At 49.1% G+C, this 27,498-nt stretch overlaps 1 protein-coding gene across 2 annotated transcripts in view; it reads right to left on the bottom strand.

The window, feature by feature from the left end:
• Nucleotides 1-2,715: 2,715 nt before the first annotated feature.
• GTF2F2 (general transcription factor IIF subunit 2) overlaps nucleotides 2,716-27,498 on the bottom strand; it is a 423,942-nt gene continuing 399,159 nt past the window's right edge. For both annotated transcript variants that reach the window (XM_063952832.1, XM_063952831.1), the window contains one exon: nucleotides 2,716-3,127. In XM_063952832.1, coding sequence (XP_063808902.1) covers nucleotides 3,008-3,127 — 120 coding nt within the window. In that variant the 3' untranslated portion in view covers nucleotides 2,716-3,007. The remainder of the gene's footprint in view (nucleotides 3,128-27,498) is intronic.

Genomic DNA, 27,498 nt, shown 5'->3' on the forward strand with positions numbered 1-27,498 from the left:
GGTCAGGAGTGAGGGAGAGATATGCAGCTCCAGGGCGGGAACATTGCAGAAATGGCGCCCTGGGGCTGGGGCCTCCGGTCCAGCCTGCTCCCCCTGCTGGCAGTACAAAACGGGCTTAATATAGGAGAAAAACCCCCAGACCTGTGCTCCTTAACTGTCCCTGGTGGCTAGTGGAGCGGCTGCCCAGTAATCAGTGTCCATGCCAGCGCACGCGCGGCCCGCTCCCCACGTCCGCGCTGGATTGCGGTAAAGTGCGGGCACGGAAGCCCCTTACCTCCCCTTCGTCAGCGGCCTTGCAATCCGGGGAGGTCGGTGTGTGTGTGTGACTGACCTTTGGAAAAAAACGGAGCCTCCGCTGCAGTGACCCGGCAACCAGGGCGCGGGAGTATACAGCGCCGCTGGGGGTGATGGAGCTGCAGCAGAGATGTCTATTAGACTTAGCCTGCTGCAGCCCTTGTAGATTCTTATAAAAGATTTCTTCTTTTCTGTCAAATTTAATAGCTAAGAATAGGCTGAGGCAGCCCCCTGTTAAGTGACCTGCTACTGCAGGCACCAACTACAAACTGAGCTCCCTGTGCATGGAGGCGGAGTTATAGGAGGCGGCTCTGAGCATCTTGGGAACAGTCAAAAGCTTTGAGCCTGTTGGTGCCTCGGATCAAGATCCTACTCTACACCCCCGATGTTAATCCTTGTGGAGCCCAGTGTACCTCGCCGCAGAAATACATACATAGCAATATACAGCTGCAGGCACCATGCACATGGCTACTCTCTCCCCCTGCCTCTTCCCCACGAAGCCCCGAGCACATTAGCCCGACACTGAACCCAGCAGGACAAAAATCAGCTTACCTTGGGCACCAATCAGAGGGGGGACTCCGGGACCTGTAGCCAGCAGAGGGAGTGAGGGACAATAATAACTATCCCCAGGAACACACAGAGGACACACAGCACTGACAGCAGCAGTATCCCCGGCCACCTGATGCTGCCTTGCAGACAACTTACTGAAGATGGGGGCAGTGAGTTGAGCACCGCTGATAACATCCATTTCAGTGTGTGCTGGCAAAGAGAGATGTCAGCAGCTGCACCCTCTGCGCATTTGCGCTGTGTACAGCGCACCGCTGGCCCTTAGGTAGTTACGGCCCTGGTTGCGGGCTTTAGTTAATAGAACCTTATTCACAGTAAGTGGTGTTTCCGTTATTCTATACTCATGCACAGTTTCAATATATATCCTGTGTGGTAGTGCTACCACAGAGCAGACTTCCAGAATCAGTGATTACCTGGATCGCTAGGCTGCAATGAACACTGTTGGGTTAACAGTAGACTCTGCTGGAGAACTCTCCTGAGCGTCCTTGGGTGTAGTACTGCTTGGTCCTTTGGGGATATACCGACATGTGCAATTGCCGGAATGAGTCCTCTACTAGCTGCGAGCGTGTCACTACTGAGTCTGTGCAATCTGCAGTAGTGGAAAATATCTCTTATACACTACTGATTCCAGGACAAGTAAGGTGGAAGCGGGTTCTACCGCGTTTCGGCACTTCTGGAGTGATTTTTTCAAAGGCATCAGGAGGCACTGGCTAGCACCAGAGCCAGATTTACATGCAATATATGAAACAAAGGGTATATGTGGGCATTATACACAGGTGCAGCAGTATAAGATCCTGAAAATTTGGTGAGTTTTGATCAGAGATGTGCGGAAAAGATAGGCTGCCTCACCAGCCATAGAGTTTTGGCTATAAAATTGATTAGAATAATGTAAATAAGATATTTCAAACTAATTCTTTGTATTATTCATATACTTTACACAGTCAAAACTCTGGCACAAATGTTAGTAGAACAGGAAAGGCTCTGCCTCACCTCACTGCGGATATAAAATAACAGAAACACCGCTCACTGTGAATAAGCTTCTATTAACTAAAGCCTGCAATGGATAATTAACTATTGCTGTCATTTGGATGACGCTGTTTCCAGGACGGAGGTGAACTTTAAGCTAATAATAATTCTAAAAAATGCTTTAAGGAGTTAAAAATCACTTGTGTCTCTACAGAATAGAGGCTAAATGGATACTACTTAAAAATTTGGCTAACTATAAGTAATAAATTGATACTGTGTCTTTTAAAAGGTACAATCTTGTTACAATAACTGTTTTATATTTGTTTGTTAATAAAATAATTTTCTTAAGTACCACCGTAGGAATTTTATATATACTATATTGGTTTGTTCTTGTGCATTCAGGCGCTGTTATTTTAATTTATGTATGATTTGGTTACCTTATAAACCCCACAGAGGTTTATGTAATAGCGGCCAGAATACACAGGATCTATTAAACCCTATTGATATTTATTAGTGTTTAGTTTAATTAATCTGGGGTGGCACTGAGGTTTCTTGTGTAATTTTACCCTTGAATCACATACCTGTAAACGGAGTCATACGACAAAACCAGCTATCTAGCAGGCAAGCCCCAGGACTGCTACTATATAGAGCAGGGCTGGCCAAACCAGTCCTCGAGATCTACCAACAGTTCACATTTTCCAGACCACCTAGCTGGTGCACAGGTGTAGTCATTACTAATTAAGATGTGCTGCATTCATTCCTAACTGCCAATTCTACAGATCTCCAGGAGGCCTGGAAAACATGAACTGTTGGTAGATCTTGAGGACCGGTTTGGCCAGCCCTGATATAGAGGAACAAGAAAAGAAATGGAAAAAACAACGCAACTCCTTCTACGAATAAAACAACACTTTTATTTCTGAAGGGGACTGATCATGCCCCAAACAGACTTCTACAAAAATATTTAGAAATTGTAGGCTCATTTTTAATAATAAAAACTCTGTGGCAGGTGCAAAGTATTGTTTACATACCAAGAAGTGCCCATGAACAAAGTTTTTCCTAATAACCTGTTTTCTTTGCATTGTGCTGCAGATCAGTTTTACAAAACAATTAAAAACAGAAAAGTTTGTGTGTGTTCATGTCCTCAGCTGTGTGGTCTCTTCCCCCATGTCTCTTCTCACTGTTAGTCACTCTTTTCATCTCCTTGGTAATGTCTGTATTCTGGCTTCAGCTCCCACGTGTTCTTGTGAGCTCCTTTCACATTGTGAATGCCAATCTCTCTCAAGATTTCTTTTAAATATGTCTGCAGGATACAAAAACAACACAATGCACCATCATTTTTTTGATTCAGCTAACATACATTTGGATAGTATTAACAATATAATATAATTTATGCATTCTCTACTTTTCAAAGCTTCCACACCAATAAAAATAAAAATGTTCAACAAGGGGTGGTATTCATGTGACCGGCGGCCTGCTGACCAACAGTCACATGACCCTCTCCACCATCCCGCCGGCTCAGTATCCCGATGGTCGGCATGCCGACCAACAGGGACTATTTCCACTCGTGGGTGTCCACGACACCCATAGAGTGGGAATAGAACCCGTGGCGACCGCAGGTCGCCACCGAGCCCGCAGCGTGGCGAGCGTAGCGAGCCCGCAAGGGGCTTGCTGCACTCGCCCCTCCCCGCCGGGATTCCGGCGTCAGTATGCTGCCGGGATCCCGGCGTCGGTAAGCTGACCGGCGGTCAGCCATACTACACTCTTAACAAGTGATTCTTGACGTTTGGTATGGTATCCCAGTGGTGAGCATACGGACACCGGGATCCCGGCCGCCAGAATGCAGGCAGGGTGGGCGAGTGCAATTAAGCCCCTTGATGCGCTCGCCACAGGTTCTATTCCCACTCTATAGGTGTTGTGGGCACCCACAAGTGGAAATAGCTCCTGTTAGCAGGGATTCCGGCTGTCTGCACTGTCAGTGGTCGGGATTCTGGCGTCAGTATTCTGACCACCGGGATCCCGACTGCCGATAGTGTAACTGCATCCCGATTCTTGTTATCACTCATGACAAATGATAAATAGTGCTCCAGCCAATCAGCTCCTGACATGTGTTTGAGAAATGGCAGTTAGGAGCTGAGAGCACCACTAAGGGGCAGAGGTGCTAAGCCTCGGACAGTTATAAATAAGAGACAGATAAAATGGCAGCCAATCAGCTCCAAGTTGTGTTTGAAAAGTGATAGTTAGGAGCTGACTGACTGGTACTTCATCTCTCTCCATGGTTTACTACTTCTCTCCCTAAGTCTGTATTAAGTATTTCTCAAAAGAGCAATTTCTTTAAACAAACTTGTAACAACTAAATTCTACACCCTGACAGTTGCTCACCTATTCACTGGTTCTCTGGTACTGGGGTCCCTGCTAATCACTCCCCTGTCTCATTATCAGCCACTTACCCACAGGCGTCACCATCACTTTACCGACTAGTATATGGATACCGACGCAATTATCACTTGTTGCCCCACAGCTACTTGCTGCTTTTTCACAGTCCAGCTTTAGTACACAGTAGCACCCTCCACCCCACCACCCATCACTGTACTTTCAGCAAACATTAATATAGGAAGTTTAGGGTTCAGATGTGGAAGGGTGGAACTTAAAACACATGCTCTTCTTAGAAGGTTTAACTGATGGTTTAAAGAAATTCAACCATCTATCCCCTCTGTGGTATTCTTATTCTTTCAGTACTGGAGGATTAAATAATTGAAACAGTTAATTTTTCTTTTTTTCCCTAATGGGGTGTTGCGGTGGTGGGTGTTGATATTATTACGCTTTTGTTGTAATGAACATGTTTTAGAATTAACATAAGTTAATACTAAATTTTCAAAGCCAAATCTACACTTTGCTCACCACCCAGCAGATGGCAGCAAACAGCCACAGTCGCTGTAATTCCAATATGCATCATCCAAGTCATTCAAGGCTGTACTGAATCTAGATTTTAGCAGCGGGTGGCATTAGGAAGTACCCAGGTACAGGCAGTGTAAAACTTTGCAGAAAAATGTTAACAATTTGAAATTAAAACTTTTTGAAAAGGCTCTTATTGCCCACTATTGCCCACTTGCTGTCTACACACAGATATAATTGTGTCCAGCAATGCACGCTGAGACACAGTGCATGTCTGCCCTCTAACCTCTCTGCAGTGTCTCCGTCGTCCAAACCACACCCTCGTGTAGATTTACTAAAGCTTCTGAAACAGACAAGCGGTGGTGCTGCCCATAGCAACCAATCAGTTTCTATAATTTTCCATAGAGAAATGATAGCTAGAATCGGATTGGACCGTTTTAGAAGCTTTAGTAATCTACCCCGTCTTTTAATGATGGGGGAGAGTTCTCTCTCTGTTACTATGCCTGTTACAGTAATGTAAGCACAGTGAGACTCTGATCCCCTGGAGCAGGATAGTGCCAGGTTGTGCGCCCATGACATTGATCCTGGGGAGAACGCTGCAGAGCAGGATAGTGCCGGATGCAGCGCCCATGACACTGATCCCGGGGAGAGCGCTGCAGAGCAGGATAGTGCTGGGTGGTGCGCCCATGACATTGATCCTGGGGAGAACGCTGCAGAGCAGGATAGTGCTGGGTGGTGTGCCCATGACATTGATCCTGGGGAGAACGCTGCAGACCAGGATAGTGGCAGGTTGTGCGCCTTTGACATTAATCCTGGGGAGAACGCTGTAGAGCAGGATAGTGCCGGATGCAGCGCCCATGACATTGATCCTGGGGAGAACACTGCAGAGCAGGATAGTGGCAGGTTGTGCGCCCATGACATTGATCCTGGGGAGAACACTGCAGAGCAGGATAGTGCCGGATGCAGCGCCCATGACACTGATCCCGGGGAGAGCGCTGCAGAGCAGGATAGTGCTGGGTGGTGCGCCCATGACATTGATCCTGGGGAGAACGCTGCAGAGCAGGATAGTGCTGGGTGGTGTGCCCATGACATTGATCCTGGGGAGAACGCTGCAGACCAGGATAGTGGCAGGTTGTGCGCCCTTGACATTAATCCTGGGGAGAACGCTGTAGAGCAGGATAGTGCCGGATGCAGCGCCCATGACATTGATCCTGGGGAGAACACTGCAGAGCAGGATAGTGGCAGGTTGTGCGCCCATGACATTGATCCTGGGGAGAACACTGCAGAGCAGGATAGTGCTGGGTGGTGCGCCCATGACATTGATCTTGGGGAGAATGCTGCAGAGCAGGATAGTGCTGGGTGGTGCGCCTATGACATTGATCCTGGGGAGAACGCTGCAGAGCAGGATAGTGCCAGGTGGTGTGCCCATGACATTTATCCTGGGGAGAACGCTGCAGAGCAGGATAGTGGCAGGTTCTGCGCCCATGACATTGATCCTGGGGAGAACGCTGCAGAGCAGGATAGTGCCAGGTTGCGCCCATTACATTAATCCTGGAGAGAACGCTGCAGAGCAGGATAGTGGCAGGTTGCGCGCCCATGACATTAATCCTGGGGAGAACGCTGCAGAGCAGGATGGTGCTGGGTGGTGCGCCCATGACATTGATCCTGGGGAGAATGCTGCAGAGCAGGATAGTGCCAGATGCAATACCCATAACATTGATCCTGGGGAGAATGCTGTAGAGCAGGATAGTGCCAGGTTGTGCACCCATGACACTGATCCTGGGGAGTAGAGAGTCCATGACATTGATCCTGGGGAGAACGCTGCAGAGCAGGATAGTGCCGGGTGAAGTGCCCATGACATTGATCCTGGGGAGAACGCTGCAGAGCAGGATAGTGCCGGGTAAAGTGCCCATGACATTGATCCTGGGGAGAACGCTGCAGAGCAGGATAGTGCCGGGTGGAGCGCCCATGACATTGATCCTGGGGAGAACGCTGCAGAGCAGGATAGTGGCAGGTTGTGCGCCCATGACATTAATCCTGGGGAGAACGCTGTAGAGCAGGATAGTGCCGGATGCAGCGCCCATGACATTGATCCTGGGGAGAACACTGCAGAGCAGGATAGTGGCAGGTTGTGCGCCCATGACATTAATCCTGGGGAGAACGCTGTAGAGCAGGATAGTGCCGGATGCAGCGCCCATGACATTGATCCTGGGGAGAACACTGCAGAGCAGGATAGTGGCAGGTTGTGCGCCCATGACATTAATCCTGGGGAGAACGCTGTAGATCAGGATAGTGCCGGATGCAGCGCCCATGACATTGATCCTGGGGAGAACGCTGCAGAGCAGGATAGTGGCAGGTTGTGCGCCCATGACATTAATCCTGGGGAGAACGCTGTAGAGCAGGATAGTGCCGGATGCAGCGCCCATGACATTGATCCTGGGGAGAACACTACACTCCAGAGCAGGATAGTGCTGGGTGGTGCGCCCATGACATTGATCCTGGGGAGAACACTGCAGAGCAGGATAGTGCTGGGTGGTGCGCCCATGACATTGATCCTGGGGAGAACACTGCAGAGCAGGATAGTGCTGGGTGGTGCACCCATGACATTGATCCTGGGGTGAACACTGCTTAGTAGGATAGTGCCAGGTGGAGCACCCATGACATTAATCCTGGGGAGAACGCTGCAGAGCAGGATAGTGCCGGGTAGACTACCCATGACATTAATCCTGGGGAGAACGCTGCAGAGCAGGATAGTGCTGGGTGGTGCGCCCATGACATTGATCCTGGGGTGAACACTGCTTAGTAGGATAGTGCCAGGTGGAGCACCCATGACATTAATTCTGGGGAGAACGCTGCAGAGCAGGATAGTGCCGGGTGGAGCACCCATGACATTAATCCTGGGGAGAACACTGCAGAGCAGGATAGTGCCAGGTGGAGCGCCCATGACATTAATCCTGGGGAGAACGCTGCAGAGCAGGATAGTGCCGGGTGGAGCACCCATGACACTGAACCTGGGGAGAACACTGCAGAGCAGGATAGTGCTGGGTGGTGCGCCCATGACATTAATCCTGGGGAGAACGCTGCCGAGCAGGATAGTGCCGGGTGGAGCACCCATGACACTGATCCTGGGGAGAAAGCTGCAGAGCAGGATTAGTGCCGGGTGGAGCACCCAAGACATTGATCCTGGGGAGAACACTGCAGAACAGGTTTTGTGTTACACTGAATTTATATTCTCTGCAATATCAGTGCACAGGACAACCAATATCACTTCCAGGAGTTGAAAGTGAAGATAAAAGATTAATTTACATTTTATCTAAATATTACAGGAGGGTCGCAGATTATTATTTTCTGTCTGTCAATGTTTCCGCCATGTCACCTTGTGCAGTTACGTTGCACACCTGAGTCCTTTGCTACCAACTACCACAACCCAACATGGAATGATTCCAGTGTATGTTGGCAGAGCCACGGTCATGTTCCATTAACTATGATGGTTTACAGGGTTTGTTTGGATTAGGGAAAGATCTTAAAATAATTTGGGGACTGCCCCAATGCCAACAAATGTTATCAACAATGGTGATCTCCAAAAAACAGAAGCAACTGACTGGTATGTGCAGTATAGAAGACTCCATTTGTGTATAATTAAGTCACTGGAGTACATCAGAGTGACCAGGGTAGGGGTCCAGGAGGGTTTTCCAGGAGATGGGAGGGGGAGTGGGGGGTTGGGGAGGTCCTGAGGGCTAGATTTAAGTGGTGAGATATGGGTGGGACGGAAAACAGACAAAAGGAGCTTCCAGTAGTTGATGTGGGTATAATGAGACAGTGGATAAGAGTTTGAGTGTCATGGACTGAGGAAGGGTCTAATCCTAGCACTGTTTCAATGAAAACATCAGGCTGCAGATAGTGACTGGATGTGGGGAGTGAATATGTGAAACATGTATAATAGTGAAAATGACTGTTTTTCACAGAGAGGGAGAGGTTTGGAGGGACGTTAATGAGTTCTGTTTTAGACTTGAGGGCCTTTAGATAACATTGTGACATCCATGAGGAGATACTAAAGAAATAGGGAGCGCAGGGCAAGAGCGGCATAGGGGGGAGGGGCGGCAGGCGGACCAACGACGGGAACGAAAGGGAGGTGGGCAGGTATGCCCGTTCTTCCTTTCACACCTGGGCAAGTAGGGGCAGCCAGTGAGGCGAGGGTAGGGAGGGCCAGGTAGGAGGGAGTTAAAAGGCAGAGGTGGGCAGCATTCACAGTAGAACAAAGGGCCGGGCCAAAGCCATGAGCAGCCTGTAATCTCAGCAGGAACAGCAGAACACTTTCCACGATTTGTGCAGTATCCCAGCAGCAGCGTCAACTCGCAGGCATGGAGAATCAAGTAGTGAGGTCCAGCAGGAAGCGATCCATACTACAGAGATTCCGGGAGGATGTGGGAGAGGAAATCATTCTGAGCAAAGACTTCCACAGAGAGGACACTATGCAGCAGAGGGAGCAGAGAGGATCTAGAGCAGAGGGAGCTCCTCCTGGTGGCCGGAACCCCGGCAAAAGATCCGGCTGGAGTAAAGAGGAGGAAAAGAAAAGTTCCAGCACAAGCGGCAGGGTGGCAGAAGCACACAGCAGCAAATCGAAGCACGGAGCAGCAGCATGGGGTGGTCGATTTACCAGCCATATACGAAGGTATGCCTGTGGCCACGGAATCAGGTGGTCCAGAATCTGGGACAGAGGAGCCGAACGCATCGAGAACAGCGCAGGCCCTTCTCCCCCAGGCACAACACTCCAGCCGGGTACAGGGCAACAGGGGCACAGCAGGTACCAGGAGCCCTTTGCTGGAGGTTCAGGGCTCACGGGTGCATCAAGCCTCCACACAGCTATTCAAAGAGTTTTGAACAATTTCCGGCAGCATCATCAGGGAGAACAAAGGGGCAGGGCTCAGCCCAGCGCGCCAAGGGGGAGAGGCATCACAGACGGAACGTGAGCAGAGAATTGTTCCAGGGGCAGCAGTCCCCACATTATCTATCCCCCCCCACGGAGCATACGGCATCACTCACGGCCCCATGGGAGAGCATCGCCCGTGGCAAACAGCGGACGACACTTTTCAACATCAAGGGCATACAACAACGGGATTGTCAAGGTTGCAGCTACTCCAGGCAGGCAGGGAGGCAGGAGCAGCGGTATCAGCATCGGGAGCCGGGTCAGCGGTCCGAATTTCAAGCAGGCAATATCGTAGTCCACAGAGGTGTTGCCTCAGCAGCACAGCACAATGGGAGCACAAGCACTTGTTGGCAGCTTGCTACACGCCAGACAGGACACTGCAGGGGAGCAGCGCGAATCACAATCCACGCTACAACATACTAAGGAGGTGTCACTATGAGAATCAGTCAAGGTGCTGGGAGCCAAGGCAAGGACAGGAAGACAGGGGCTTTGCTAGGGTCAGCGTTTCTCCAACGCTTCTCACGGACTGCACAAAGCACGTCCAGACACTAGGGACACAGCTGTGCGCTTTGCTCGGCACCAGAACTGCAGCAACCGAAAGAAGCATCTGCAGGGGCGGCTTGGTCGAGGAGGAGTCGGCACGCAGGAATGGTGAGGACATTGTCAATAACAGCAATTTTGCATAATGTCATTGTTACACCAGAAAATGTGCAGAATGTACAAAATGTTAGCAATGCTGTGGTAAAATTTGCGATGCAGTGCAATAGTGAGAGGGTGCAGCGGGGTGCAGAGCTAGAGGAGGGACCAGCGGAGTCAGATGAGTATGAGGCAGCTAGAGTGTTAAGGGTGCAGCTGAAGGCAGCGATAGCAAATTGGAAAAGTAAAAAGAGTCTCATACCCGGGGCAGATGCGGTCAGGGAGTGGGAAGTGCTGCAGGATAAGGTGACAGAGCCTTTGCGCAAGCGGGCACCTTAATGGGATGCGCTTTCAGGTCAGTAGCAGGCCATTTGCCTATACTAACCAGAAAGGAAATAGAGAAAGGGTCTTTCATAGATAATAATAATAATAATAATAATTTTATTTATATAGCGCTCTTTCTCCAATAGGACCCAAGGCGCTTAACAGATACATAGCATAATATAGTACAGAAAAATAATGAAGTACATTTTCATAAAATACAGAAGCATGAAGATACTAAAAGGGACATTATGGAAATGCTTGAGTAAACAGAAAAGTCTTGAGTCTACTTTTGAAGGATTCTATAGTTGGGGCCTCTCGCACTGTGCAGGGAAGTGAGTTCCATAGAGTCGGAGCCGCATGACTAAAAGCTCGACCCCCAGATGAATTACGGTAGATTCTAGGTACTGCTAAAAGTCCTTCATCTACAGATCGCAGTAATCGAGTGGGGCAGTATGGGGTCAGAAGCTGTTTCAGGTACCTTGGGCCTTGGTCATGTAATGCTTTGAAACTCAGTAAGCCAATCTTGAAGATGATTCGCCATCTTACAGGCAGCCAGTGAAGGGAGTAGAGGATGGGTGTTATGTGGCTAGAACGGGGCTGGTTGGTTAATAGCCTGGCAGCTGTGTTTTGCACCAGCTGTAAGCGCTGCAATTCTTTTGCTGGTAGACCAAGGTAGAGGGCATTACAGTAGTCTAAACGAGATGATACAAATGCATGTATGACTTTTGGCATATCATCTGAGGGAATTAAGTGCTCGATTCTGGCTATGTTCCTCAGGTGAAAGAATGAGGATTTGATTGTGGCTGATATCGGATGTTTAAAGTGTCAAGATATATGTTCCTTACGGAGGCACATTTGAGGAATAAGGAGAAGGCCAAACCAAAGGGGGAACGCAGTCAGCTATAAAACAATTGAGCATTGGCTGAGCGGAATGTTCACCTAGTCAGGCTGCTACATGGAAGCATATCCAGAGGTAGCCATGAGCATGTTCAAATATACAGATTTCATATATTCCATGTACAAGGAACATGGAGGAATGGTGTGGCAAAAATATGACGAGGGTTTCAGGAAAAAAAGCCGTGGACGGGAAGCCCATTGACTTTGGCACTAGGGATTTAGACATCTGGCTCAAACCGCAGGCAGCGGGCGTAGCAGAAAGGGGCACAGCACCGCAAAAATTCAGCGCAGGGAGGCCTGGCACGAAAAAGCAGGAGCTTAGATGCTGGGCTTTTAACGATATGCGTTGTACCCATGCTCAGTTCAAATACAAGCATGCATGCACATTCTTTGGCGCTAACCATGCTAGAACGGTTTGTTTAATCCTGCACCTCTTGAATAAATGAGTATATAATTACAAATACCAAACATGTACAATTCAGTGCAGTAACATAATAATAAAGAATGTTGGTGGTGCTCCCGTGAGGAGAAATGATTATTGTATCACAAGGGGTTTTGTTCTTGCAAGGAAGCAAGAGACAGAAAGATTTGCCTGTGTGTGGGGGCACTCGTATATGAAAATTGTAAAAATTAGATAAATATCACATGTAAAAAAATAACATTTACTTAATTTGTTTAAAATCTGATGTGATAACCTCTACTCCTTTGTAATATTTTTTTATGATTTAATTTATATGTATAAAAAAAAGAATTAAAAAGAATGAGAATGGGGATTAATTGACCCAAATTCTCATAATTACTTTGTGACCATTCAATAGTTTAAACAGTTTAAAGTAAATATAGACCTTGAATATAGAGTCTTACCCCTGGTATATTATATCCAGAAAGGGTGAGAATATTCTCATGTAAAATACAATTTGTTCATGAAATAATAAATTAAGAGTGCACTAACCATGCTGCCAAGGAGTGCAACAGAAAGAGGGGTAGTCACAAGCAAAAGGTAGCCACAGCAGAAGGGCCTAGGAAAAGCGAATAGTCCCATGGACGTGGACAGTATCCTGGCATGGCTGGCCAGGTATCCCAAGATTCAGGAAGCCAATTTGCTGTTGGGGGGTTTCAAGGAGGGTTTTAGGAAAACCTATAACCAGAGAGCCCACCGGTAGCTCCAAGAACTTAAAGTCCATCAGGGAGCAGCCGGGGGTGGTACGCGAGAAAATCGCTAAGGAGCTAGCGTTAGGTAGGATGGCAAGGCCACTTGCAGCCCCACCATTGCCAGGAATGGTAATTTCACCTTTGGGAGTGGTCCCTAAGAAACAGTGACGTGCGGTGAGGTCATTGGCTGGGGAGGCACTGATATATATATTATTTATATATATATATATATATATATATATAGTGTTTGAAGTGGAAATTTTGAGGTGGGGGTATGCAACAGTTAAGGATGCAAGTATGTGCGCGCCGAAGGCGCGCACGCTCCAGAAAAGGGGGCGTGGTCACCCAATAGGTGGCGTGTCCAGTGTAGTAGAACTGTAGCACACTGAGCCGACATTCACATTGTAGCACACTGAATGAGCCGACATTCACATTGTAGCACACTGAGCCGAAATTCACATTATAGCACACTGAATGAGCCGAAATTCACATTGTAGCACACTGAATGAGCCGAAATTCACATTGTAGCACACTGAATGAGCCGAAAGTCACATTGTAGCACACTGAATGAGCCGAAAGTCACATTGTAGCACACTGACTGAGCCGAAAGTCACATTGTAGCACACTGAATGAGCCGAAAGTCACATTGTAGCACACTGAATGAGCCGACATTCACATTGTAGCACACTGACTGAGCCGACATTCACATTGTAGCACAATGAATGAGCCGACATTCACATTGTAGCACACTGAATGAGCCGAAAGTCACATTGTAGCACACTGACTGAGCCGAAATTCACATTGTAGCACACTGAATGAGCCGAAAGTCACATTGTAGCACACTGACTGAGCCGAAATTCACATTGTAGCACACTGAATGAGCCGACATTCACATTGTAGCACACTGACTGAGCCGACATTCACATTGTAGCACAATGAATGAGCCGACATTCACATTGTAACACACAGAATGAGCCGACATTCACATTATAGCACACTGAATGAGCCGACATTCACATTGTAGCACAATGAATGAGCCGACATTCACATTGTAGCACATTGAATGAGCCGACATTCACATTGTAGCACACTGAATGAGCCGACATTCACATTGTAGCACAATGAATGAGCCGACATTCACATTGTAGCACACTGAATGAGCCGACATTCACATTGTAGCACACTGTATGAGCCGAAATTCACATTATAGCACACTGAATGAGCCGAAATTCACATTGTAGCACACTGAATGAGCCGAAATTCACATTATAGCACACTGAATGAGCTGAAATTGTGATAGCAGGGAGAGCCAGAGTGACGACAGGGAAAGCCAGAGTGACGACAGGGAGAGAGTGACGACAGTGACAGCAGGGAGAGAGAGTGACAGCAGGGAGAGAGAGAGTGACGATAGTGACAGCAGGGAGAGAGAGAGTGACAGCAGGGAGAGAGAGAGTGACGATAGTGACAGCAGGGAGAGAGAGAGTGACAGCAGGGAGAGAGAGAGTGACGATAGTGACAGCAGGGAGAGAGAGTGACGATAGTGACAGCAGGGAGAGTGACGATAGTGACAGCAGGGAGAGTGACGACAGTGACAGCAGGGAGAGAGAGTGACAGCAGGGAGAGAGAGAGTGATGATAGTGACAGCAGGGAGAGAGACGACAGTGACAGCAGGGAGAGAGAGAGTGACAACAGTGACAGCAGGGAGAGAGATTGACGACAGGGAGAGAGAGTGTGACAGTAGGGACAGGGACAGTAACGACAGGGAAAGAGGGTGACAGCAGGTGAACATTACCTGACTCATTTGTTGCGGCTGGTGGCGGTGAGTGGCTGGCGGCGGTGGGCGGCTGGCGGCGGTGAGCCGCTGTGCGCTCTACACAGTCGCCGGCCATCAAGCAGGGGCTTCTGTCTGAGAGAGGGCGGAGGAGGAAAGCACCGGGCGCCGCTCAATTCACGCTGGGTCTGTGGCTTTCCACCGCTGTCGCCGTGCACATTAGCCAGCGTTTGGGCCAGCGGGGGACATGGCACACACACATTAGCTAGTAGGGGGAGGGGGGGACATGCCACACACACATTAGCTAGTAGGGGGAGGGGGGGGGGGGGGACATGCCACACACACATTAGCTAGTAGGGGGAGGGGGGGACATGGAACACACACATTAGCTAGTAGGGGGAGGGGGGGGACACGGAAAACACTTTACCTAGATTACAGTAGGAAGATCTGCCGTTCCGCTCTCCCCCTCCTCCCTGTACCGCTGCTGCTGCACTCACTGTCTTCAGGCTCTGCCTGTGTGTGACAGGCGCCGGACCAGCAGCGGCAGCAACAGCAAGGACACTGTGAGTAAGGAGGCAGGGAGGGGGAGCTGCTCTTAATGAAGTCAGCCCCGCATGGACTCCTGGGCATCCCGGCGCCGCCGCAGCTGGAGCAGTATAACTGGTCCCGGCGCCGCTTCTCCCGGCCGCGTCTATGTGATTGGACCAGCGGATCCAGCACTGGTCCAATCACAGGTGCCTCGCTAGCAGGGGCGTGCTTTCCCTGCCAGCGAGGCACTTGTATAAGTGCCGCATTCTAGTCTTTTTGTAATGGGCTTTTCCAGCCCAGCGCATGGCCCCGCCCCCCCCGCTTTGTCCCGTTATCACTAGCTACGGGAGGCACTAGCTGTCAGTGCCTCCCAAACGTATTAGATGGGCTAAAATTATTAAATTAATATAAAGAGGGTACAATACATATGACACAGAATATGTGTCTTATGTATCTTCTTTCTATAATTTTAATCATAATGACAGGGGAGGCACTGCCTCCCCTGACTGCACGTCCCAGCTAAGAAACCACCTGGGAAGTTCAGGCTCCTCTAGCACCTGTCATACCCAGAGGGAGCGTCGGTAAACGACGCATTAAGCAAAGACCAATGCTCAGTGCAGTACCAATCATTTGACGCGGCCGTTAGGACAGTCCGAGCACAAGGCAAGGGAGCCCTGATGGCAAAATTAGACATAGAATCAGCCTTCAGGCTGCTTCCCCTGCATCCTGAGAGCTTCAGTCTCATGGGACTAAGTTTTGATGGATATTTTTTCGTGAATAAATGTTCGCCGATGGGTTGCGTCATTTTGTGCGCTTTCTTTGAAGCATTCAGCTCTTTCCTGCAGTGGTGCTGGTAAGAGTGTACGGGGTCGAGGGCCACAGCACACTACCTAGACGCTTTCTTGATAGCGGGGCCACCACAGTCAGCGCATTGCAGCCAACTGTTCCACGCTCTCTATGTACCCCATCTGTGTCACCCCTGTCTGTCTACCCCTCCCCTTAGAATGTAAGCTCTCACGAGTAGGGCCCTCTTCCCTCATGTGCTTACACTTTTCTTACTTTAATAATCCTCAACTGCCCAGATCCTGCAGTTTTTTGGCCACCTAGAACTTATCTCTATGTTGTTTACTGGTGTAGATATGCTTAGTTACCTTGTACTTGTCCTATATTGTCTTCAACTGTAAGTCACTGTTTTCCTGTTTTGACTATGTGCATATATACTCTGTAATTGGGCGCTGCGGAACCCTTGTGGCGCCATATAAATAAAGGATAATAATAATAATAATAATAATAATAATAACTGCTGCGCGAGCTGCAGGTCATGCTTGAGGAATTCAGCGTGCCTATCGCGCCAAAGAAAACCGAGGGTCCCAAAACAGTCTTTACATACTTAGGGACCGAGATCGACACGGAGATGCAAGAGTGCAGGCTAACTGTGGAAAAAGTTGAGAAGCTAGAAAGGGAAATAGGTTAATGTGTTAGGGCAAAGAAGGTTACGCTGGGGCAGCTGCAATCATTATTGGGGAGCCTCAATTTTGCATGCAGAGTGATCCCCATGCACAGGATATTTAAAAGGTGGCTCGAGCAAGCTACTGTGGGCGTTGTGAAAAGGCACCATTTTTTACGCATCTCCAAGGAGCTGAGTGAGGGAGGAATTCCTCCGACATTTCAACGGAGTGCGAATTTGGCCCGAGGCAATGCTGCCCAACCATGAGATGCATTTATTTATGGATGCCGCAGGGGCATCAGGTTTCAGGGCATATTGGCAAAGAGACTGGTGCGAGCAGGGGTGGCCAGCAACATAGGAGAGCACAGGGCTCACCAAGAACCTTGCGGCCTTGGCGTTATTTCCGATAGTCGAAGTGGTGGCCATCTGGGGCGAGAGGCTCGCCAACAAACACATCCAGTTCTGGTGCGACAAATATGGGAATAGTGCAGGCAGTAAATAACCAGCGAGCGTCGTCACCACCAGTCGTCAGGTTGCTTAGGAGATTAGTGGCGGCATGCCTCCGGCATAATATTACCTTCAGGGCAAAACATGTCCCAGGCAAGAAGAATTTGATAGCGGACGCACTGTCCACACAAAATTGGGAAGCGTTCAGGGCAGCAGCGCCAAGGGCGAGCCCAACAGGCCTAACAAGCCCCTCCTGTCTCTGGCAGACAGGTGAGCCGATTTAGGCAGACTGGTGAGCGGTCGCTGGCGACGAGGACATGGAAGGCGTACAAGGCCGCGTGGGGAAGTTGGCAAGGGTTCTGGGCTCTGATAAGTGCAGAGGAGAAAACCACGCAGCAGCAACTGCTTGACTTCTTGGCCAAGCTCGGGTGGGAGCGTGCATCAAGTGCCAGGGTAAATGCCACACTGGCGGGCATTGCATTTTTTGAAAAGTTAGCAGGGAGGAGGGATGAGACAAAGTCATTTATGGTACGCACCATAATGAGGGAATGGGCCAGAGCTGAGGCCAGAAAGCCTGATGCTAGGGAACCCATCAAAGTAGATAGACTAAGGACGCTGTTAGGTCACATCCCAACAGTTTGTAGGGATCAGAGCGAAGCGGGCCTATTCAGGGCGGCATTCACAATGGCTTTTAACGGGGCATTCAGGATTAGTCTGTCAGTAACCGAGCAAGCGGTGTTATGCAAGATACACAGGTCTAAGATGGATCAGGAGGGAAAAGGAAAATGGGTCCAGTTGCGCAGTCAGGCAGATTTCTCCGCATGCCCGGTCGCAGCGGTCAGCGCCTTCTTGGAAGCCAGGCCAGCAGGCGGGGATAATTTCCTCATCCACAAGGACGGGTCGGTGCTAACCGAATACCAGTTTGCAGCAGTCCTAAAAAAGCCGTGCCTGCTGCTAACAAAGGGCGCGCAGGGGAAGAAATCAAGGAGCTGGGCAGGTGGAGGTCAGAGCGCTATCATGTTTATGTCAGGCCGGTCAACAGCGGTGAAGCAGCAAACTATCACCCTATCCCCCCTTCCCTGCAGAGCGCAAAGACGTGAGGCGCATATAGATCGTCGCCCATTCTTATATCCATTGGGCAGCAATCAGTCCCGCAGCTAGGCCTTACGGGAGGCAACTACGACTGGCAAGGAAGGACGGACGAGTCTTTTGGTTCGTAAGGAGGAGGATGAGGTGGCACGGGCTCAGGGACGCGTTGCTGCAGTGCGAAAGAGTGGCAGGCAGCCCGGACATGATAATGATACATTTAGGAGATAATGATTTAGGAGACATAAAATCCCTTGATCTGATGAGGATGATGTGTGCAGACCTGGTATGGGCGAAGGGGCACTGGCAGGCAATGGAGATAGTATGGTTCAGCCTCATCCCCAGGTTGGTCTGGTGCAGGGCGCAGAAGGGTGCAATCATAGAAGAGACCAGGAAAAAAAATAGGATTTTGGTACCTACCGGTAAATCCTTTTCTCCTAGTCCGTAGAGGATGCTGGGGACTCCAAAAAGACCATGGGGTATAGACGGGATCCGCAGGAGCTTGGGCACACTGAAAAGACTTTGACTGGCTGTGAACTGGCTCCTCCCTCTATGCCCCTCCTCCAGACCTCAGTTATAGGAACTGTGCCCAGGAGAGACGGACATTTCGAGGAAAGGATTTTTGTCTAAACTAAGGGCTAGAAACATACCAGCCCACACCACAACATACCGTACAACCGGAGTAACAGGAAACCAGATAACAGTATGAATTAACAACAGCAACAAGCTGAAAACAATAAATACACAATTCGTGTGTAAACTAATGTAACCAGCAAGAACACACTGCAAGTAACAGTCTGCACTGGGATGGGCGCCCAGGATCCTCTACGGACTAGGAGAAAAGGATTTACCGGTAGGTACCAAAATCCTATTTTCTCTTACGTCCTAGAGGATGCTGGGGACTCCAAAAGGACCATGGGGTCTATACCAAAGCTCCAACACGGGCGGGAGAGTGCGGACGACTCTGCAGCGCCGATTGAACGAACATGAGGTCCTCCTCAGCTAGGGTATCAAACTTGTAAAACTTAGCAAAGGTATTTGAACCCGACCACGTAGCTGCTCGGCAGAGCTGAAGTGCCGAGACCCCACAGGCAGCCGCCCAAGATGAGCCCACTTTCCTGGTGGAATGGGCCTTTACTGACTTCGCCACCGGTAGCCCAGCCGAAGAACGAGCTTGCTGAATCATACTACAAATCCAGCGTGCGATAGTCTGCTTTGAAGCAGGATGACCAATCTTGTTGGAAGCATACAGGACAAACAGCGCCTCTGTTTTCCTGGCAACAGCCATTCTGGCGACGTAGATTTTCAAAGCCCTCACAACATCAAGAGACTTTGGAACTGCCACAGCATCCGTAGCCACAGGTACCACAATAGGTTGGTTAATGTGAAACGAAGAAACCACCTTCGGCAGAAATTGTTGACGAGTCCTCAATTCCGCTCTATCCGAATGGAAGATCAAGTACGGACTCTTGTGAGATAAGGCCGCCAATTCTGACACTCGCCTGGCAGACGCCAGAGCCAACAGCATGACCACCTTCCAAGTGAGAAACTTTAACTCAACCTTACGCAAAGGCTCAAACCAGGAAGACATAAGAAACTGCAAGACCACTGCAAGATATGCATCACCCCCTTCACAAAAGTCTGAACCTCTGGGAGGACAGCCAATTCCTTTTGAAAGAAAATTATAACGCCGAAATTTGCACTTTGATGGAACCCAATTTCAGGCCTGCATCGACGCCTGCCTGCAAAAAATGGAGAAACCAACCCAAGTGTAATTCTTCCACAGGAGCAGCTTTAGTCTCACACCACGAAACATACTTTCTCCAAATACGGTCATAATGTTTCGCCGTAACCTCCTTCCTAGCCTTAAGGAGAGTGGGAATGACCTCCCCGGGAATACCTTTTCGAGCTAAGATTTGGCGCTCAACTTCCATGCCGTCAAACGCAGCCGCGGTAAGTCCGGAAACACGCATGGTCCCTGCAATAACAGGTCCTCTCTTAGAGGAAGCGGCCAAGGATCTTCCACAAGTAATTCCTGAAGATCCGGATACCAGGCCCTTCTTGGCCAATCTGGAACGACGAGAATCGCCTGAACCCTTGTTCGTCGAATGATTCCCAGTACCTTCGGAATGAGAGGAAGCGGAGGGAACACATACACCGATTGAAACACCCACGGAGTCACCAGGCCGTCCACTGCACTGGCTTGGGGTCCCTTGACCTGGAACAATACCTCGGAAGCTTCTTGTTGAGGCGAGACGCCATCATGTCGATCAGCGGAATTCCCCAACGCTTCGTCACTTCTGCAAATACCTCTTGGTGAAGAGCCCACTCTCCCGGATGGAGATCGTGTCTGCTGAGGAAGTCCGCTTCCCAGTTGTCCACTCCCGGAAAGGAAGACTGCTGACAGAGCGCTCACGTGCTGTTCCGCCCAGCAAAGGATTCTTGTGGCCTCTGCCATAGCCGCCCTGCTCCTCGTTCCGCCTTGACGGTTTATATGCGCTACCGCTATTATGTTGTCCGACTGTATCAAGACAGACCGACCCTGAAGAAGGCTTCTTGCTTGTAGCAGGCCGTTGTAAATGGCTCTTAACTCGAGAACATTTATGTGGAGACAAGATTCCTGGAGCGAACATTTCCCCTGGAAATTTCTTCCTTGGGTGACTGGGCCCAGCCTCGGAGACTTGCATCTGTTGTCAGTAGGACCCAGTCCTGGATACCGAACCGACGCCCTCCTAGGAGGTTAGAACTTTGTAGCCACCACAGGAGAGAAATCCTGGCCCTGGGAGATAGACTTATCTTCCGGTGCATGAGCAGGTGAGACCCGGACCATTTGCTCAGCAGATCCCACTGAAATACCAGGGCATGGAACCTGCCAAACGGAATGGCTTCGTACGCCGCAACCATTTTCCCCAGAACCCGAGTACATTGATGAATTGACACCCTTGTCAGCCTCAGAAGCTCCCTGACCATCGTCTGCAGTTCCAGAGCTTTGTCCTCCGGAAGAAACACTCTCCGTAACTCCGTGTCCAGAATCATGCCCAGAAAGGGCAGCCGAGTGGTCAGAATCAACTGAGACTTTGGCAAATTTAGCACCCAACCGTGTTGTCGCAGAACGGACAGAGACAAATTTACATTTCAAAGCAACCGTTCCTTGGACCTCGCCTTTATCAGGAGATCGTCCAAGTACGGGATAATTGTAACCCCTTGCTTGCGAACGAGAACCATCATTTCTGCCATGACTTTGGTGAAAATCCTCGGGGCCGTGGAAAGCCCAAACGGCAACGTCTGAAATTGGTAATGAGAATCCTGTATCGCAAATCTGAGGAAAGCTTGATGCGGAGGATATATCGGGACGTGTAAGTAGGCATCCTTTATGTCGACTGACGCCATAAAGTCGGGGGGACTTTATGGCGTCAGTCGACATAAAGGATGCCTATGCTGGAAATCACAGCTCGAAGAGATTCCATCTTGAACTTGAAAACTTTCAAGTATGGATTGAGGGATTTTAGGTTCAGAATCTGTCTGACCGAACCGTCCGGTTTCGGAACCACAAAGAGGCTCGAGTAGAACTGGAACAATGACCCTCTGTTGACACAACTTTTGTAATGCTGCCTTCACCACCTCCCTGTCCGGAAGAGACACTGGTAAGGCCGAAATAAAAAACCGGTGAGGGGGCACCTCCTGAAACTCCAGCTTGTATCCCTGAGATACTATATCTAGGACCCAAGGATCCAGGCCTGATTGAACCCAGACCTGACTGAAGATTCGCAGACGGCCCCCCCACCGGTCCAGACCCCCCCAGGAAAGCCCTAGCGTCATGCTGTGGACTTGGTAGAGGCAGGGGAGGACTTTTGGTCCTGGGCGCCTGATACTGCAGGCGACTTTCTTCCCCTTCCTCTACCCTTTGAAGCGAGGAAGGACGAACCTTTTCCACGCTTGTATTTATTTGGACGAAAGGACTGCATCTGCTGATGTGGTGTCTTTTTCTGTTGTGTGGGAACATAAGGAAGAAAAGATGACTTACCCGCCGTCGCGGTAGACACCAGATCAGCCAAGCCGTCGCCAAACAAGACATTACCTTTGAAGGGGAGAGCTTCCATAGCTCTCTTGGAGTCGGCATCAGCATTCCATTGATGGATCCACAGCGCTCTCCTGGCCGAGATCGCCATGGCATTGGCCCTTGATCCCAAGTGACCAACATCCCTCGCCGCATCCTTGATGTAATCTGCAGCGTCCTTGATATAACCAAGAGTTAAAAGAATATTATCTTTATCAAGGGTATCCATATCAGCAGCTAAATTCTCAGCCTATTTAGCAATAGCACTACTCACCCATACCGACGCCACAGCAGGTCTGAGCAATGCACCCGTATTAGCGAAAATGGACTTCAGAGACGTCTCCAGCTTGCAATCCGCCGAATCCTTGAGAGCTGCCGTGTCAGGGGACGGAAGCGCCACCTTCTTAGACAACCAGGATAGAGCCTTGTCGACATTTGGAGACGACTCCCATTTTTCCCTGGAAAGGATACACCATGTAAATTCTCTTGGGAATCTGCCACCTCTTGTCCGGCGACTCCCAAGCCTTTTCACAAAGAGTATTCATCTCATGAGAGGGGGGAAACTTCACCTTAGGTTTTTTCCCTTTAAACAAACAAATCCTTGTTTCCTGCACCGCAGGTTCGTCAGAAATATGTAAAACATCTTTTATAGCCACAATCATGTACTGAATACTCTTAACTAACCGTGGATGTAAAGCATCCTCAGTGAAGTCGACATCGGAATCAGAATCCGTGTCGGTATCCGTATCTACCAACTGGGTAAACGACCGCTTTTGCGACCCTGATGGGGTCTGCACCAGAGATAAAGCATCTTCCATAGATTTCCTCCACACCCGAGTCTGAGACTCCGATTTATCTAACCTTTTAGACAAAGAGGCCACATTTGTATTAAGTGTACTTAACATTGCAAGTAAATCAGGTCAAACTCCAAGCAAAAAAAGCGCTAAGCTTCAATGTGTCTCAGCTGTCCCAACTCAAATTGCTAAAATGCTTTATCAGTTCATTAATACTACTCTCCTTATTAAGGACTGCCGCTCTCAAGTTATTGGGTTGTTGGTTCCCAATATATTTATTGTGACAAGAAAGAACTAAATTGAAAGCGCTGTCCACAATAAAGGATAGATAAAATTGTATTTATTTTGTATTGATAACTGTTAATATAAACACTTAAAAAGCTAAAACATAATATGTATATCTACAAAGCCTATTTCTTCAGTGATCCTTATCACAGGTACCTTGTGATTGCACTGGTAATGAATACTAGATTGCTGATTAGAACAATATAGCATGCAATAGGTGCTCTAATTAGCTCCACAGTGAACAATTCTTAGTAGCAAATTATATTATTCAGCCTCCTAAATACTTAAGTACACTTATATGGAACACTTATTTTCACAGCCCAAACATATCTAGAGGAAATGCATACAGTTGATAAATGCTGTTTTACCTCCCGTTGGGACAGCGTAGTGATTACAATGTGTCCAAAGTGTCTCTGCCTTAAGCCCAGTACCCACGTGCCGATGCAGGAGAGATGTGTGCTGAGCGAACCGCTCAGCACACATCTCTCCTGCCGCTCAGCACAGCGCGACCTGTGCTGAGCGTGCGGGGGGAGACGGGGGGGCGCTCACTTCACCCAGCGGGTGAAGTGAGCGACCCGCTAGATTGGCCTGCATGCAGGCCAATCTAGCAGCAGCGATAGCGATGTGCGGGGCCGCGCATCGCTATCGCTGAGGGGGCTACACACGGAGCGATCATGCTGATATTCTAAGCAATCTAGTCAGATTGCTTAGAATATCGCTCCGTGAGTACCCCCCTTTAGAATCAGGCTGAATATGTAACAAAGAATCAAGTCTCCTATGGAAGCTTTCAAGCTGATTAGCTTCTGACAGGCGTCCCCGTCTAAGCATAAAATAATTATGGATGAGATTCTTATGAAATTAACTGATTGCACAGTAACATGAATGTCCACTGCAGGTGAACTGTAGAGATAGCTTATCTCACCGGTTTGTGCAGCTACCACATCTCCCGCCGGGCTCCGTCTCTGCCGCACATAGCACTCAGCGGCTCTATCACCGACGTCAGCGCTGTATTCCTCCCATTGGTGTGGGTTGGATGCAAGCGTGCAAACAGCTTGGAGCGCAGAGATCCTCCGGCCAGTGGTTCAGAACTGCATGAAGTCTTCTGCCTTCTGCATACTCACCCGGCTTCTTTCTTCTGGCTTCTGTGAGGGGGGTGACGGCGTGGCTCTGGTAATAAGCAGCTAGGCGCACCAAGTGATCGAACCCTCTGGAGCTAATGGTGTCCAGTAGCCTGAGAAGCAGAGCCCTTAACTAAGTAGAAGTAGGTCTGACTTCTCTCCCCTCAGTCCCTCGATGCAGGGAGCCTGTAGCCAACAGGTCTCCCTGAAAATAAAAAAAACCTAACACAAGTCTTTTCTAGAGAAACTCAGGAGAGCTCCCCTAGTGAGTGTCCAGTCAGTCCTGGGCACAAAGTCTAACTGAGGTCTGGAGAAGGGGCATAGAGGGAGGAGCCAGTTCACACCCAGTCAAAGACTTTTCAGTGTGCCCAAGCTCCTGCAGATCCCGTCTATATCCCATGGTCCTTTTGGAGTCCCCAGCATCCTCTAGGACGTAAGAGAAAGTAAACGCAGCAGTGAGTAGGTGCATTGCGGGGCTAGGAGGAAGGGTCATACATCACAAGGACATCAGTCAGAAGACTGAAGTATGTACAGGGGAGATGGGGTACATCTGCCAGACATGGGTATTGATGTGTTCAACAATGCACTGCAGGAAGCGCTGGAGGTTTGATGGAAAAACGAGCTGCAGGGTGGGGGTTTTCGGTACTCATGCAGTCCCGAGATCCTCAGTGGCGGAAAGAAGCGTGTGCAAGGCATGGGAGTGGGGAGAGCCAGCTGAGGTTAGCAGCTACACCTGCCTTGAGGGGCTGCACGCCAGGCTCCAGATTTCGATGGAGGGCCAGTCTTCGATGGCGGTGGCACACCCCACCGTTTTCTCTGTCCTTACCCTTCAACTGGTAATGAGGTAAAATGTAAATAAAACTGTGGCCAATGATTCAATCCCAGATATTGTCTCTGAGTACGATTTCACCGTAATTGAGTTGGTTTTGCGGGGGCGCAACAGAGCGCCTCTCCCCCTTAAGATGATACACAAGAGAGCGGTACAGGGGAGAGGGTGATTTGCACATCATCAGCAAAGAGTTGATACCAGAAACTGAAGGAGTTAATTAGTTTACCAAGGGAATAGGGGTGTACAAATAGAAGAGCAGAGGATCAAGCACAGACTCTTGCAGGGCCCCAATGAATATTATCATGCACAGTTAGGGCTCTGCTTAAGGGAGTATACTTTAACAGTGTAAGACTGTTTTTACCATTTGCTGGGATCAGTGGCGGAACTAGCGAGCAGTGGGCCCAGGTGCGACAAAATGCTTTGGGCCCCCCATCCCATCCAAGTCCACTCCCTCACCCCTGGAGAGGACCTGGTGAGGGGAACCTGCTCAGGGCCAGAGAAATGGATACCTAGCAACAGTGCCGTAACTAGACATTTTATCACTGTGTGCAAGAAACGGCATCGGAGCCCCAGCCCTGCATGCAAAACAGGGGCAGTGCGCGCCGTAGGCGCGCTCAAAAATACATAGTGGCGTGGCTTCGTGGGGAAGGGGTGTGGCCACAAAATAATACCAATTCAAAAAACGGTGCACAGTAGTCTCCATTATTCAAATTACGCGGCACAGTAGCACCACTACACCAGGTAGAGACCCTTTTACACCTTACGGCAGACAGATTCCTCTTTTTACACATTACAACAGTGTCCCCTTTTTACACATTACGCAGACAGCGTCCCCCTTTTTACACATAACGGCAGACAGCGCGCCCTTTTTACTCATAGCAGCAGACAGCATGCACTTTTTACACATAACGGCAGACAGCGTCCCCTTTTTACACATAACGGCAGACAGCGTGCCCTTGTTACACATAGCGGCAGACAGCGTACACTTTTTACACATAACGGTAGACAGCGTGCCCTTGTTAAACATAGCGGCAGACAGCGTACACTTTTTACACATTATGGCAGACAGTGTGCCCTTGTTACACATCACGGCAGACAGCGTCCCCCTTTTTACACATTACGGCAGGCAGATTCCCCCTTTTTACACATTGCGGCAGGCAGATTCCCCCTTTTTACACATTGCGGCAAGCAGATTCCCCCTTTTTACACATTGCGGCAGGCAGATTCCCCCTTTTTACACATTCCGGCAAGCAGATTCCTCCTTTTTACACATTGCGGCAGGCAGTCCCCCTTTTTGAAGAAAGAAAGAAAGAAAGAAAGAAAGAAAGAAAGAAAGAAAGAAAGAAAAAGAAAGAAAGAAAGAAAAAGAAAGAAAGAAAGAAAAAGAAAGAAAAAGAAAGAAAGAAAGAAAGAAAAAGAAAGAAAAAGAAAGAAAGAAAGAAAGAAAAAGAAAGAAAGAAAGAAAAAGAAAGAAAAAGAAAGAAAGAAAGAAAAAGAAAGAAAAAGAAAGAAAGAAAGAAAGAAAGAGAAAGAAAGAAAAAGAAAGAAAGAGAAAGAAAGAAAAAGAAAGAAAGAAAGAAAAAGAAAGAAAAAGAAAGAAAGAAAGAAAGAAAGAAAAAGAAAGAAAGAAAGAAAAAGAAAGAAAGAAATAATTATACTTACCCTCTCCGCTGGCTCAGGCTCCTCGGTGTAGCTTCTGGTCACGATTCCCGGGCAGGAGAGAAGGAGGAGGAGGGAGGTGGAGGAGGGAGCCGCAGCAGCGCTGTGTTATTGGTGGAGGCGCTGCTGCCCCTCTGCTTCACTATAGGCTGACATAACATAACCCTTTATCAAGCAATAACTATATACACGTATTGCAGAAAGTCCGCACTAGGGACGGGCGCCCAGCATCCACTACGGACGAGAAATAGAATTACCGATGAGTAAATTCTTATTTTTTCTAACGTCCTAGTGGATGCTGGGGACTCCGTAAGGACCATGGGGATTATACCAAAGCTCCCAAACGGGCGGGAGAGTGCGGATGACTCTGCAGCACCGAATGGGCAAACACCAGGTCCTCCTCAGCCAGGGTATCAAACTTGTAGAACTTTGCAAATGTGTTTGAACCCGACCAAGTAGCAGCTCGGCAAAGCTGTAATGCCGAGACCCCTCGGGCAGCCGCCCAAGAAGAGCCCACCTTCCTTGTGGAATGGGCTTTTACTGATTTTGGATGCGGCAATCCAGCCGCAGAATGAGCCTGCTGAATCGTGTTACAGATCCAGCGAGCAATGGTTTGCTTTGAAGCAGGAGCACCCAGCTTGTTGGATGCATACAGAATAAACAGCGAGTCAGTCTTCCTGACTCCAGCCGTCCTAGCAACATAGATCTTCAAAGCCCTGACTACATCAAGCAACTTGGAATCCTCCAAGTCACGAGTAGCCGCAGGCACCACAATAGGTTGGTTCAGATGAAAAGCTGACACCACCTTTGGCAGAAACTGCG

The sequence above is a fragment of the Pseudophryne corroboree genome, chromosome 2 (assembly GCF_028390025.1).
Source record: "Pseudophryne corroboree isolate aPseCor3 chromosome 2, aPseCor3.hap2, whole genome shotgun sequence".
NCBI classification, from domain to species: Eukaryota; Metazoa; Chordata; class Amphibia; order Anura; family Myobatrachidae; genus Pseudophryne; species Pseudophryne corroboree.